Consider the following 15765-nt stretch of genomic DNA (forward strand, 5'->3'; position numbering starts at 1 on the left):
GTACATTTTTTAATCTACTGACTTTGTATATATTGTTTCATGTTCAAAAAGCCTGAGGCCAATTTCTTGATTTTCTAGGGGACTTGATTTTTTTTTTCTTTTTCTTTTTTTTTTTTTTTTTGCATTTTGACCTAACAGTAAAAGTCTATTTAAAGACTAGACACTGTTCTAAAATTTTAAATATTTTTCTTTTTTTTTTTTGAGATGGAGTTTCACTCTTGTTGCCCAGGCTGGAGTGCAATGGCACGATCTTGGCTCACTGCAACTTCCATCTCCTGGATTCAAGCGATTCTCCAGCTTCAGCCTCCTGAGTAGCTGGGATTACAGGCGCATGCCACCATGCCCGGGTAATTTTAGTATTTTTAGTAGAGATGGGGTTTCATCATATTGGTCAGGCTGGTCTCGAACTCGTAACCTCAGGTGATCTGCCCGCCTCGGCCTCCCAAAGTGCTGGGATTACAGGCATGAGCCACCACGCCCGGCCTTTTTTTTTTTTTTTTTTTTTTTTAAAAAAAAAGAGATGAGGTCTCACTATAATATCCAAGCTGGATTGAACTCCTGGGCTCAAGTGATCCTCCACTGTAGCTGGGACTACAGGTGCATGTTACCACACCTGCCTTCAAATCTTCTTTTCTTGTGGGAAACTCTTCCTTAATGTGGTGGCATTGCTTTCTGCTTGATTTATTCTGCCGACAGCTTCAGGGGTATCAATTATTGGCATGCTAGATTTACTGTATTCTCTATCTATCACTCTCTCTAGTCTTTCTTCATTTTTATTTGTTCCATTTTGGGTTGCTCAAATTTCTCAAGCTTGCCTCCGTTACCCCCAGCTATAGTTGATATTTGCTGCTTTGAACGTTTCTGCAATGTTACTTTTCTCCTATTTTGTACCCTGATTCCAACAGCTCACTCTTATATCCTTCTGTTGTCTTTTATTTCTTGAGCTTTTATAGCTCATTTTTAAACTCTAGTTTCAGAGGAGCTATGTCTCACCCCCACCTTCCACCATAGGAACTATTTTTTCACTTTCCCTTGAGGCTTGACTCCATGCTGGACTATGTTCCCTAACTCACAGGAGCCCACATGGCATAGATTTGGGGGTGGGGTGATAATTTAGGCTTTATTTCTCTTCACATGACCAAGATCAGCAGCTGAAAGGCTGCTTGCTGCCAGTTTCTCCTCCACTCTGAACTTCCTACAAAACTGGTAGGACTGCACGGTTTGTAACTCAGCCCAACCCCTCCTGCCACACAGGGAGCCCAACATACAGATCCAACTTTGCCATCCTTGCACGGGGATTACTGGTTTTGTCCTCAGGGTGTGTTACTTTCTTGGGAGAAAGTTTCTTCCTTTACTGTGCCTGGGTCTATAGAGGAAATCATCCTGTCTTGGCATCTTCTCTTGCCCTGGTTCCGTTTTCACTGCACTTAATAGTACTAATTCATATATTTTGGGGTTTTTGAGGGAGTTTTTGTTGTTTTTTTTTTTGAGACAGAGTCTCGCTCTGTCACCCAGGCTGGAGTGCAATGGTTTGATCTCGGCTCACTGCAACCTCCGCCCCCTGGTTCAAGCCATTCTCCTGCCTCAGCCTCCTGAGTAGCTGGGATTATAGGTGCCCTCCACCACGCCCGGCTAATTTTTTTGTATTTTTAGTAGAGACGGGATTTCGCCATGTTGGCCAGGCTGGTCTCGAACTCCTATCCTCAGATGATCCATCCAGTTCGGCCTCCCAAAGTGCTAGGAATACAGGCATGAGCCACCGTGCCTGGCCATAATTCATATATTTTGGTTACAAGGTTACAGTAATTGTCAAAGCTTCAGTTTAGTTTCTGTTTCTCATTCTCCCTATTTTTCAAGTTGGTTTGGAGAAGGAAGAATAGAGATGTCAGTATTTGCTATCATTAACCACAAATATCTTTTAAAATTTTGAATAGTAAAATATTCCACAATAATATCAAAACCATAAAGCATACTTACTACAGAATTTTTTTACAACAAATACATTAATAATAATTTGTAATGATTTTGAAATCTAACTTTCTTATTTCTTTTTTTTTCTTTTTTAAGAGACAGAGTCTTGCTCTCTTGTCAAGCCTAGAGTGTACAGTGGCACAATCATAGCTAATTGCAACCTCAAGCTCCTGGGCTCAAGTGATCCTTTTACCTTAGCCTCCCAAGTAGCTGGGACTACAGGCATGCATCACTGTGCCCAACTAACTTTTTAATTTATTTTAGACATGGAGTCTCACTACATTGCCCAGGCTGGTCTCGAACTCCTAGCCTCCAGTGATCCTCCTGCTTCACCTCCCAAAGTGCTGGGATTACAGGCATGAGCCACCACAACCAGCCTAAATTTCTTCTAATTGAGTATTACTGTAGTATCAAAATCACTGTTCTGTAAACTGGAAACTGATGAATATCTGGTCTTCTCTACGTTAATAAACTTCTCCTTTTTTAAATAAAGAAGTTATGACAAACGCACTAAGGCAGTTCTCAGAAAAAATCCTACATATTTTTCACTCTTTACCCCTAGCCTTCCACAGCTGGCATTTTTTACCCTGATTTTACTAAAGATGTTCACATAACTTTCACTCTTTGGCATTCAGTGCAAGATATAAATAAGAATGGAAACATATAATATATAAAGCCCATGTAATCTTAATCAAATGTCTTTTAGACCCTGATATATAAATATTATCGCATTTTCTTTCTTTCTTTCTTTCCTTTCCTTCTTTTTTTCTGAGACAGGGTCTTGCTCTGCCACCCAGGCCGGAGTGCAGTGGTATGATTACGCCTTACTGAAGCCTTGACCTCCCTGGCTCAAGTGATCCTTCCACCTCAACCTCCCAGGGAGCTGGGGCCACAGGAATATGCCACCATGCCCGGCTAATTTTTCATATCTTTAGTAGATATGGGGTTTCACTGTGTTGCCCAGGATGGTCTCAAACCTCTAGGCTCAAGCCATTCACCAGCATCGGCCTCCCAAAGTGCTGGGATTATAGGCCTAAACCACTACGCTCAGCCTATCACATTTCCTAATTCATGCAACCAAAAGGCTAAAACTAAGCACTATCTTTTTTTGTTTTTGTTTTTAGAAAAGGGGGGGTGTCTCACTATGTTGCCCAGCCGGTCTCAAACTCCTGGTCTCAGTGAGCCTCCTGCCTCAGCCTCCCAAACTGCTGGGATTACAGGCGTAAACCACCACGTCCAGCCAAGCTCTACTTTTTAATACATGATGAATATCACTTTAAAAGGGAAGAAAAAAAACCTTAGCCAAACTAAATTTATTAACAATTCTAGCAAATATCATCCTCAGCGGTGGAGACAACTTGCTTAGCATATAAACAGACCTACGCTCCCTTAAAGGAGAAAATGCAGGTAATTAAGCACTGTAGAGCAGCAGCAGAATATACACTGTTATTACCAAAAAATGGAAATAACCATTACTGAGAATAGAAAATATTCAAGTCTCACAGAAGAAATATTTCAATAGCATAAATATCCATATACTAGAATTCAAGAGTAGGAAATAGCTGGGCACGGAGGCTCATTCCTGTTATCCCAACACTTTGGGAGGCCAAGACAGGTGGGTCATCTGAGGTCAGGAGTTCAAGACCAACCTGGCCAACATGGTGAAACCCCATCTCTACAAACATACAAAAATTAGCCGGGCATGATGGTGGGTGTAATCCCAGCTACTAGGGAGGCTGAGGTAGGAGAATCGCTTGAACCCGGGAGGCGGAGGTTGCAGTGAGCTGAGACCACGCCGTTGCACTCCAACCTAGGCCACAGAGCGAAACTTTGTCTCAAAAAAAAAAAAAAAAAAAAAAGTAGGAAATATGATTAGGTTTAGGTTTAATAAAAATCCGCCTTGGGGCTAGGCACGGTGGCTCACGCCTGTAATCTCAGCACTCTGGGAGACTGAGGTGGGAGGATCAACTGAGGTCAGGAGTTCCAGACCAACCTGACCAACATGGAGAAACCCTGTCTCTACTAAAACTACGAAATTATCCGGGCGTGGTGGCACGTGCCTGTAATCCCAGCTACTTGGGAGGCTGAGGCAGGAGAATCGCTTAAACCCAGGAGGCAGAGGTTGCTGTGAGCTGAGATTGCGCCACTGCACTCTAGCCTGGGCAACAAGAGCAAAACTCCGTCTCAAAAAAAAAATTTTTTTTAAATCCTCTTTGATATTATGCACCGAGTTTAATAGGAAAATTGAACAATTCATTTCCGTAGCTTCTTACTTCTTACAAATACAGAGGAATAAGACATTATCAAGTAGAAAAGTAAGGAAGATACACTTTTAACAAAAGCAGCCAGCAGCCCTTTCAGTCTTCCAATGACAACCACAAAACAATTTGACAAAAATATGAACATTCTTCTCTTTGGGACTACCACTTTATCACCTCCCTGTGGAATCTATGTCATTGCTGTTCTTTTTGATTCTCCTAGTTCAGAAACATGTTCATTTCACTGCCACACTATTTTTCTCTAATTGCCATCTGTAATTTCATATCCTACCACTTTTAAAGAGCCTAGATCTACGAAATACCTTATAATTTTTTTTTTTTTTTGAGAGACAGAATCTCACTCTGTTGCCCAGGCTGGAGTGCAGTGGCACAATCCCGGCTCACTGCAACCTCTGTTGCCCTTTTTCAAGTGATTCTCCTGCCTCAGCCTCCCAAGTGGCTGGAATTACAGACACGTGCCACCACGCCCGGCTAATTTTTGTATTTTTAGTAGACACGAGGGGTTTCAACATGTTGGCCAGGGTGTTCTCAAACTCCTGACCTCAAGTGATCCACCCACCCTGGCCTCCCAAAGTGCTGGAATTACAGGCATGAGCCATCGTGCCCAGTCCATACCTTATAATTTTTTTTAAACTGGCGTGAGATGCCAGGTGCAGTGGCTCATACCTGTAATCTCAGCACCTTGGGAAGCTGAAGCGAGCAGATCACTTGAGGTCAGGAGTTCGAGGCCAGCCTGGCCAACATGGTGAAACCCAGTCTCTACAAAATACAAATATTAGCTGGGCGTGGTGGTGCATGCTTGTAATCCAGGTACTCCAGAGGCTGAGACAGGAGAACTGCTTGTACCCGGGAGGTGAAGGTTGCGGTGAGCCAAGATCGCACCACTGCACTCCAGCCTGGGCGACAGAGTGAGACTCCATACCAAAAAAAAAACAAAAAACAAAAAAACAAAAAACCCTAGTGTGAGACTGGGCACAGTGGCTCACACCGTAATACCAGAATGTTCGGAGGCCACAGCAGAAGGATTACTTGAGCCCAGGAGTTCAACACCAGCCTGGGCAATGTAGTGAAACCCTTGTCTTTACAATAAACAAAATAAAATAAATAAAACTAACATCAGCCTACTAAATTATCAGAATGTTTGTTTTCTAATATACTTAATGCAAATGAAAAGAATATTTACTTATCCCAGAAAGAGTGGATCCTGTTAAAATCATATTTAGAGTATCATAAACTCTTAAAAACATTTTTCCATGTTATATCTTTTTTAAATGAGTTTTAATTCAACTTGATGAAGCATAAAAATGTAATGAGATACTAAACAGATGACTATATTGATTTTAAGAACCTAACATCTATATTATAAATGTAAAAAATAATAAAATCAGACTGAGGAATGATGAAAATCTATCAACTGATGTAACTGGAAGAGAAAGAAGCAGTGAGAAAACTGCTTATCACTCAAAAATATAAACAACATTCATTATAATCAAGTTCAAACCAGAATATTTTAAAATAATGCTTATTGAATGTCTAGTATGTGCCATATACTGTACTCAGAGACAGCATTGTACAAATAAGTTTGCATTAGGAATTTCAATGAACTTTACACTAGGTCCTTCCCTGCTCTATTAGAAAGGTAAGGATAGTTTATGCAGCAAAAGAGATCACTCACTGGCTCTGCCAGGTATCAGAGAGGGGGCTCAAATCTGGTTCTGCTAATTACTAAGTATAAGACCTTGGGCAAGTTATTTAGGCTTCAGTCTTCTCATCTGTAAAGGGAAGATTGTAATTGTATGTACCTCATTGAGTTGCTTAGGATAATTAAATTAGGTATTTCATGAACTGTAACCCCAGCATATAGTAATCACTTAATATTAACTACCATTAGAAGCTGGGCGCGGTGGCTCGCGCCTGTAATCCCAGCCCTTTGGGAGGCCAAGGCAGGTGGATCACGAGATCAGGAGATCGAGACCATCCTGGTTAGCATGGTGAAACCCAGTCTCTACTAAAAATACAAAAAAAGAATAAAATTAGCTGGGCGTGGTGGCAGGCACCTGTAGTCCCAGCTACTCAGGAGGCTAAGGCAGGAGAATGGCACGAACCTGGGAGGCGGAGCTTGCAGTGAGCCGAGATAGCGCCACTGCACTCCAGCCTGGGCAACCTGGGCGACAGAGAGAGACTCTGTCTCAAAAAAAAAAAAACTACCATTAGAAGCAGTTAAGTAGTGGTTTATTTGTATTATCATTTTGATCTAGAATCTGTAGGACTAAAACACATCCTCTAGCTGTTAGTGGTTTTCTGAATAGTTTCCTATAATCTTCATTAAAAATCTAATATCAAAAATATTTCCTACATTCTATAGAACACTTAAATACTAATGTTCTTGGGATGGAAAACACTAGCAGAATGAGCACAGTTTGACTGATCTGGGTACAGTATTTATTAGTTCAGTTAATAATCCTTCACAACAAATGCCTTCTGAGTTCTTATCCATGTCACAGTCACTCTCTGTTGTTACAGAAACCCTGCATTACAGGACAAGAGGAAAGAAGAAAAACTAAGTTGTAGCTCTACTCCTCAAAGTTCTTTTGTTCTAAAAATCTGAAACTAATGGCCTCTTTGTTACTGAATTCCACATACACTTTTCCTTCTTCAGCTAACTGGACCTCTCTGCGGCATCTGACACTGATGACAACTTTCTCTTTCTTGAAAATCTCTCCTTTCTGACCAGTCAGTGGGTTCTTTTCTCTTGGCCCCCTTGCTTCCATGCCAGTATACTCCAAGGTTCATTTAATCTTACTTTACAGGGGTGCAAGATGAAATGCCTACATGGGCTGGAAGAGTAGGCCAGGGGCATTCTTTGGCAAACCTTGCTCAAATTATTTCCAGCAAGTTGTTGCAAAGTTTAAAAAAATAAAAAAGGTAGACCCAGAACTTCCAGCTCTTCCGTGTTTTTAAAAAAAGATAGGGCCGGGCACAGCGGCTCAGGCCTGTAATCCCAACACTTTGGGAGACCAAGGCAGGTGAATCACCCGAGGTCAGGAGTTCAAGATCAGCCCGGCCAACATGGTGAAACCCCGTCTCTACTAAAAATACAAAAATTAGCCGGCGTGGTGGCACGTGCCTATAGTCCCAGTTACTCAGGAGGCTGAGGCAGCCGGGCATGGTGACTCACACCTGTAATCCCAGCACTTTGGGAGGCCAAGGCAGGTGGATCATGAGGTCAGGAGTTCAAGACAAGCCTGGCCAAGATGGTGAAACCCTGTCTCTACTAAAAACACAAAAATTACCAGGTGCGGTGGTGGGCTCCTGTAATCCCAGCTACTCGGGAGGCTGGGGCAGAGAACTGCTTGAATCTGGGAAGCAGAGATTGCAGTGAGCCAATCGCACCACTGCACTCTAGGCTGGGCGACAGAGTGAGACTTTGTTTCAAAAAAGAAAAGAAAAAGACATGTAACCCTAAGTTATTTTATAAATCTGTTTCCTCATATATGAAAAGGCACTGATGAAAAATCAGAGACCATCACAAAAAGTGTAGGTCAAACAAAACATTTCTATAGGCTTACTTTTATCTTTTTTTTTTTTTTTTTTTTGAGACAAGTTCTCCCTTTGCCGCCCAGGCTGAAGCGCAGTGGTGTGATCAAGGTTCACTGCAACCTTGACCTCCTGAGTTCAAGTGATCCTCTCACCTCAGCCTCCTGAGTAGCTGGGACTACAAAAATGCACTACCACACCTGGCTAATTTTTGTATTTTTTGTAGAGACAGGGTTTCACCATGTTGCCCAGGCTGGTCTCAAACTCCTGAACTCAAGTGATCTGCCCACCTTGGCCTCCCAAAGTGCTGGGACTACAGTTGTGAGCCATGGTAACAAGCCTACCCCAGGTTTCAAACCAAATGTATACAACTGCATATGTGGATTTTTCTGGAGAAGTGTCTAAGACTAAGAACCACTGACTAGCCCAAATTTATCTACTTCTGCCATTTCAGCTGCCATCTGTGAGGATGAGTCCCATCTTTACATCCAGTCCACCTGAGATCGCCTTACCTCCTTAACCTGCCTCTGCCACCTCCTCCTCTTAACTGCCATTGCCACCACCTTAGTTCAAACCCTCTTCAAATCTCTTGTCAGGAGCTGCTTCACTAGTCTAATTACAGTCTTGTTCTCCTTTTTCCTACTCAGTACAACTCAAATCCTCTAAATCTCAAGTAATTTATGTGGCCAAAGGCTTTCAGGGTGTGCCTGTAACATAAAAGAAATCCAAACTCCTTACCCTAACACAGAAACTCCTTAGGTCCTAGCCAGACTGACCTTTCCCTCTCACTATTTATTCCCCTCCTCCTCCAACTCCAGGGCGGTAACAGAACCATAATTTGCAACACAGGATAGTCTTTTGTCCCTAAACTGTGATTCCTACTTACAGGTCACACCTTCTGGAATGCCTAACTCCTCCCATTCGCTTAGGACAGAAACTTCCCCTGTAAAGCCCTCACTTTAAAACCTAGCCTGCCCTTTAGGCCAGAATAGAAGAATATTCCTCCAGGCTAAGCTATCACTTAACATTCACATTGACATTGTAAATATCAGCTTATTTTTCTTCTCCAATAGACTAAAAACTCCTCAAGGGCAGAGAATGTGTCTTTGTATTGCAAAGCTCAGAGCTACCACAAAGAAGCTAATCTGTTAAATGAATGAACCAGCAGCTGCTCCTACCAATCAAGTCAAGCCCAGGACTCCAAAGCGAGCCTATCAAGGCCACAAACTGCTCAGTGCCTTCAAAACCACGCAACACTATGGTTCGTGGGGACTCACAAGAACACTTCAAAACCTGAAAGAGGGGAACCAGGAGTGAAGCAAACCCACCTTAAGCTCCTTTGCCCTTGGTGTACTTACCATACCTTTATATTGGCCAGTTCCAAATTCAAACAGCAGAGACTACACTAACATGAAGCCGCTGAAACTGAACATACTGCACAATTTTTTACTGGCAAAAATAGATTTATTTGCCCCATTAAAGTAATTATAATATTCTTTCTGTACTCAAATACTTATTAGTATTATTAATATATACTGAGGCAAGAACTCATTAAAAATTCACATCAAGAATATTAAAAATCTTTAAAAAAAAAAAAAGTTATGTGCCAGAAAAAGTTATGCACCAAGAAAATATAAAGGTTATGCTCCAGGAACCATTCTAAAGGCTTTACGTTCAATTCCTCATTGAGTCTTCACAGTAACCCTATGAAGTAGGTACTATTATTATCCCCTTTTACAGATGAAGAAAACTGAGACTTAATCAGATTAAGTAATTGTCATGATCCACCTGGGGAGACTGAGGCGGGCAGATCCCTTGCATCCAGGAGTTTGAGACCAGCCTGGGCAACATGGGGAAACCCCGTCTCTACCAAAAATACAAAAATTAGCCTTGTATGGTGGCACACACCTGTAGTCCTTGCTGACTACAGGCACACTTGAGGAGGATCACTGGAGCCCAGGAGGTTGAGGCTGCAGTGAGCTGTAATCATGCCACTGTACTCCAGGCTGGACAACACAGTGAGCCCCTGACTCAAAAAAAAAAAAAAGAAAGAAAAGTGGCCTAGTGGAATTAACATTTAATTAATACTATTATGGGCCAAACACATAGCTATCTCATCTAACCCTTATATCGAAGAATTTTATTCCCATTTTCAGTTAAAGAAACCAAAGATTAAGTAAATTGCCCAGCGGAAGGACTGGGATCAGAACTCAAAGCCCAGTCTAAAGGTGTCACTGTAGGATGTCATGCTACAAATAAAATTTCACCAAAAACTCGCCTTTTTTTTTTTTTTTTTTTTTTTGAGACGGAGTTTCGCTCTTGTTGCCCAGGCTGGAGTGCAATGGTGCAATCTCAGCTCACTGCAACCTCCGCCTCCCAGGTCCAAGCGATTCTCCTGCCTCAGCCTCCCGCGTAGCTGGGGTTACAGGCATACGCCACCACACCCAGCTAATTTTAATTTTGTATTTTTGGTAAAGACGGGGTTTCTCCATGTTGGTCAGGCTGGTCTCGAACTCCCGACCGCCTCAGCCTCCCAAAGTGCTGGGATTACAGGCGTGAGCCATAAAGTGCTGGGATTACAAGCGTGAGCCATCGCGCCCAGCCTAAAAACTCATCTTAAATCACATTCTGTGAAAGGATGAGAACCAAGTAGTCTGTCACCTTACGTGCAAGGAGGGAACAGAGTGAGGCTTAAGGTTTTAAATTGAGTATTTCCTCAGTATCTCAAACTAGCCAGGAGCATTGTCAAAAATCAGCCTTTACAGTCAGGACCTCTGGGACAAACTCTTGCTTGAAGGAGTGAGGAGACTCTGCTGCTGTTTGTTTTGCCTAGCACAGAGCTGCATGTATAAGTTAAACTGACTTAGCATTGGGGACAATTTGCTGCCTCCAACCCAGTCTCACCTATTCAACCATTGTTTTACCAGTTACCGGGTGTGGGGGAGGGGGGAAGAGAATTGTCTGAGAATATTGTTCTAACTGTAATCAAATATAAATGACTTTTCATTAGCCATAACCACCGTACCAAACCTGGAGAGTGAGAGCTGCTAACCCTCAAAGAACATCTCAGGTATGAACAAATAGTTTAGCATTTTTTTGAAATGTCAATTTTGGGTGCTCTCAGAAATGTTTAATTCCTTCTAAACTAAAATTTTTTATTTCTCTAAAAACAGTAGCAACATGATTTGCTGAGAAAACGTCGGAATGGGGTATACAAATTTTCTCCTAAAAATCTTCCAGAGGAAAGAAAACTTGATTATTTCAGACTTGTAATTATACTAACCATTTACTTTTTAAACTAACATTTAATAGTAAACAAGCATATTCCCTTAGTAATTTAAAGTTAATTCAGTATTTGACCTGAAAATCTTTTATTAATTTCAAATGGAATGTAACTTTTAAAAGTATCAAACCTGTCATTCCTTCAGGAAATAAAGTAGCCCATTAGGAGATCAGGTTAGGAAATTAATACATGTTTGAGATAGGGTGGGAAAAAGTACAAAACTTTTTTGGTATTTGTACGTATATAGTTTTGGAAAGCTTAGGAATGTGAAATCAACAATACACCTTTGAAATACCAAATAATGAGGCAATAATTTTTTTCAAACCTTAAAATGTCCCAAGAAAAACGACTAAGAATGATTTTTTTCCATTCAGTATATGCTCTAAAAATAAGGACAAACTATAATAGCAGTAACGATTTTTGGCACACATGTTTATGAAAATATCCAAGTCAACAGCAATTTCAATTAATCAACAAACTTAAAACAACCATTAAATGTAATTTGCATTTTTGTATCAGATCCATACAATCTCAAATATCAAGATTTTCTTAAGCTCAATGCTAAATGACCGGATATCTATCATTGTGGAGAAAAAGAATTTGATCTCAGGCAGACCAAAGGAAACGAAAGGCACACACCTAGAAGAATCACATGAGTCTCACTTCGAAGCCTCACAGAAGTCAGCACTGAAAGTCGTGGGTTACCCATTGCCCTGCAAGTGGCAGCTTTTCACTAACAGTGCTGGGGGTACTGAGCGGGCAGAATGTGGGACATCTCCTGCCAGCAAACTCCAGCCTGCTACCAAGCAGGACACCGCACACAAACACAACACTCTGCCCTAAGCTCACCAAAAAAAAAAAAAAAAAGGAAAAAGCCAACAATTAAACGATGCAAAATAACCTCTCCAAACACGCCCACAATGGGGGCTGGCAGTGGGGGGTGGAAGGATTCATTAACATTTCAATTTCAACACTCAACAACAACAAGGAGGTAAGCATAGCCACGGGAAACATCCTGTCCCTGAAAAGCGGAAAATTGACATTTGAAAATTTATGTTTATTACTTTTAACGTTCAGAGCTCAGGGCACCAAAATAGAGCTAAAATGGAATCAATTTAAACAGAAAACATAGGTGTGTGTGTGTGAAAATATGTATGTGTGTATATATGCATATAAAATATATACATACACATATATATTTTATATTTTTTTCCGTTTAAATGTTATACATACACACAACCCCCCCCAAAACCAAAGTAGTTTTCCGAGGTTCCGAGGGCTCTTGCACAGACCCTTCGGAGTTATGGCAATAACAAGTTTAGGTTTCCTTAAAATCTCCATTATTCTATTTCTAGGTCGAATATAAGAATGTCACATAAATCTAAATAGTGATTATCAGAATAAATGAACTACTGATCCTTAAACTGTAGACCTTGTTTCGGGAGCTGCCCTGCCCACTTCCTCTCCCTCCTCCCAATCCCGGAGGCTTCCAAGCCATCTGACAACCACGTCTCCCCCTTGGGATCTGTTCCGGTGTTGGTTTTACCGGACAGTGACCAAAAAGGAGGGGAAACTCCTACATCTGGGGACTGCTCCAGAAACCCTGCCTGATCCTGCCCCTCTCACTGACAGTCTCCTCGCTGCTCCCTACATCTTCCTCTCCGCCGGAGCTGTCCAGAAGGGGGATTTTGGACCCAAAGGAATCGGGATGAAAGGGGGTGGGTACTCAAGCTGAAAATAACACCCCCCGTTGGTGGGGTAAGGGCTAAAAAAGGCAATAGGGAAAGACTGGCCGGCAGAAACACCACCTGAGTTTACCTCCTCCTTCCCACCCCAAAAACCCCAGTCACTAATAAAGCTAAGAAACCCCTTGCAAACTTTTCCAAACCGGAAGAGAAGGCCCTCTCCCCAACCTGGGGGGCTCTAGGGGGACCAGGCTGGAGTTAGCAGCCCCGAACGGGCTCGCGGAGAGTTGGGTGGGGCGCGGGCGAGGGGTGCAGGGGCGGAGTACCTTCTTCAATGGACAGGAACTGGCAAAGAGTTTCAAAATAGCCGAGTGCGCTCCCCCACGCCCTGGGGGGGTCCCGGGCGCTAGGACCAGGGCTCCCCAGAGAGACAGCGGCCCCCAATTCCGACCTAAAAGGAAACTTTCTGGGCCGCGGCTGCACCTGACTCCTCACCGCCCCTCCACCCGACCCCACGCCCGCCAGGCCGCCCGCCCCGCCCCGCCCCGGCCTGGCCGTCCGGAGCGCGGAGGAGGGGGATAAATAAATTCAACTCTTACCGGAATCTGGGGGGCGTCTGCGAGAGACCGGGGGAAAGGGGGGCCGGGCGCCCATTCCCCACTCCCCACTCCTAGGCCCTGACGCCCCTGTCCCGGCAGCCCGGGCCTGCCGCCCCGCGGGAGAGCCTCCGGGCCGGCGCGGGATTCGGCCCCGCAGCGCCGCTGTCCCACCTGGAGGCCCCGGGGGACTCGAGGGGGCGCGCGGAGGCCCGGGGTGCGGGGGCAGGGCGCGGCCCCCGTGGGGCCTACCGGCCCGAGGCCTACCGGCGCCCCCCCATCTCGCCGCACACCCCCACCTGGCCCGCGCAGGCCGCACCGCTCGCCCCACTCCGGCTCCGGCTGGACCCCTGCCCGCCCGCCGTCGCCGCCCGCGGGCGCCCCAGAGGCCCTCAGGCCCCCGGCCTCCACCACCCGGGCGCCGGCCCCACTCACCCTTTCATTCTCCGCCCGGGGCCTGGCGTGGGCCGGCGAATCCCCGGCCTCACGTAAGCGCGCTTGCCGCCCGCCCAGCCTGCGCGGCCCAGCCCGCCGCCCTACGGGAGCCCGGGGATGTGGGCCGGGCCTGGGGCCGCCTCTGCTTACCTTTCAGTTGCTTTTTTTTTTCTCCTTCCCCCCTGTTCCCTCGGCTGGGCTGACAGATCAGAGTGAGAGGCGCTGGCAATGGACTAGGAAGCTCGGCTGCCGCTGCTACTGCTCCCCCCTGGGCTCCGGCGAGAGCCTTTCCCTGTCAAGCAAGAGGGGTGAGGATCATATTTTTATTTTGGAAACTAAAAAGTGCTCCCAGGGTCGGTGATTATTAAGGGGAAATCCCTGAATATACTCTCCAGCCAAGAAGGCAGGGCTGCCGGGGCTGTACAAGAAGAGGCAGCAGCCTCCTACAGCACCACTACAGGCACTGCGAGGACATAACACCAGAGAGCTGCTCCTCTGCCCTCCGAAACGACAACTTTCCTACCATCTTGGAGGCAGAGCAAAGGGGGGCCAGGGGGAAAAGTGCACCCGCTCCCGATAAAGTACAAATTTTTACTCCTCATCTCTGGAAAAAAGTCCACACCGGCAGTCTACACCGGCGCCTGGGGGAGAAAGCAGGGAAGAAACTGGGGGTGCATGAGAAACGTTTTCATTTGCTCCAGGGGGAAAAATGTTTCTGCATCTTCTGATGGAAAGAAATCATTACAAGACACAGGTTTTCCGGTGATTACTGTTTTCTGTTTTCTAATTTTTTTCATGTTAGTGACAGTGATATTTTAATATTTTTTCAGGCCAATAATAATCTTTCTCCATTACAGGGCTAAGTTCTGTGGCTGGTGGTCAGTTTGTAAATTTGTACTTAAAGAGACTTAATAGTAACTTCATTTATTTGTCTAGTTATGTTATTGTATATATAAATATTTACATGTTTTCATATATTGCATATGAAAATTTGTTACATGTTACTCTCAAAACTGAGATTGCTGTAAGACTAATTGTAAAAAACATGTCTTTCGTCTCTGTCTCAAAGCAATGTAAATAAAACCTATGGACTGTCCAGAAAGGCATGATACAGTGTGTCATTTTCCACAGTGCAAATAAAGGCAGATATCACTGGGGATTTAAAAACGACCCCTGTTTCTGGAAATTCTGTTATGAAGAAAGGATACAGTAAACTTGGAAAGAGATTTTAAAGACAGCTTTAGATTTTTCTTTAAGTAAAATAGTTTATTAAGAATTATATCCAGGCATTTAATTTTTTTATTTATTTAGATTCTTTAAACTCTAGCTAGATTTTGGTGCATTACACATGTTGCTGTCTGCTTTTTGTGTCACAGAATTGAGAAATGTGGCTATTTTTGTTAGTTAGTTCAGAACTTCCAATGTGCTGCCAGCATGTATGAGTGACTTTTTGTATATTGCAGTGGATGTTATGAATTTACTTTTTTAAATGAGCAAAGCTTAATAGATAAATGGGATCAGAGTTAAACAATGCTGTTAGCATAGAGGTGAGAGGGACAAAGGATACCCATTTGCATCAATTCCAATAGAACGCTTGTTGGAGGATAATGAATTGCAGAGACATTTTTCAATTTTTGTGAAGAAAGAGAAAAATAATAGAAAATGAATGGACTATCTTTGTATGTTCTACTGGGGATGATGATTTAAATCTTGTATTAAAAGTTACTTTTCTGACACATGTTGACTAACCTGGCAGGAATGAATTTGTTATATTAGTGCCCTGAATCAGTAGAATATTTAATTTCTTTGTAAAATTTATTACACAGCATTTAGAAATAACTTCCAAATTTAGAAATTGTCCTAATTTAAAAGTGAGTTGATGTAATGCATATATCGAATATTTATTAGTTTCTAGCTGAACCTTTATCATATAACTTTGAATATAGTACTTACCTAAATATTCTGGATTTTCTTCTGTG

General features: G+C 43.4%; 2 protein-coding genes across 3 annotated transcripts in view; one reads left to right on the forward strand and one right to left on the reverse strand.

Moving 5' to 3' along the window:
• INO80D (INO80 complex subunit D) overlaps window positions 1-14339 on the reverse strand; it is a 94799-nt gene extending 80460 nt beyond the window's left edge. The window contains exon 1 of one of the 2 annotated variants that reach the window (XM_025405238.1): window positions 13937-14218. The gene's annotated coding sequence lies outside the window, so the exon portion shown is untranslated. Of the gene's footprint in view, window positions 1-13936 lie in introns of both variants that reach the window. The other variant, XM_025405239.1, reaches the window with a different exon arrangement.
• On the forward strand, window positions 11629-14882 carry LOC112635873 (nascent polypeptide-associated complex subunit alpha, muscle-specific form-like). Its single transcript, XM_025403960.1, has 4 exons — window positions 11629-11818; window positions 12501-12792; window positions 13454-14094; window positions 14644-14882. Exons 1-4 carry the CDS (start codon window positions 11629-11631, stop codon window positions 14865-14867), a joined length of 1347 nt encoding a protein of 448 aa, XP_025259745.1. The 3' UTR covers window positions 14868-14882.
• Window positions 14883-15765: the final 883 nt, after the last annotated feature.

The sequence above is a fragment of the Theropithecus gelada genome, chromosome 12 (assembly GCF_003255815.1).
Source record: "Theropithecus gelada isolate Dixy chromosome 12, Tgel_1.0, whole genome shotgun sequence".
NCBI classification, from domain to species: Eukaryota; Metazoa; Chordata; class Mammalia; order Primates; family Cercopithecidae; genus Theropithecus; species Theropithecus gelada.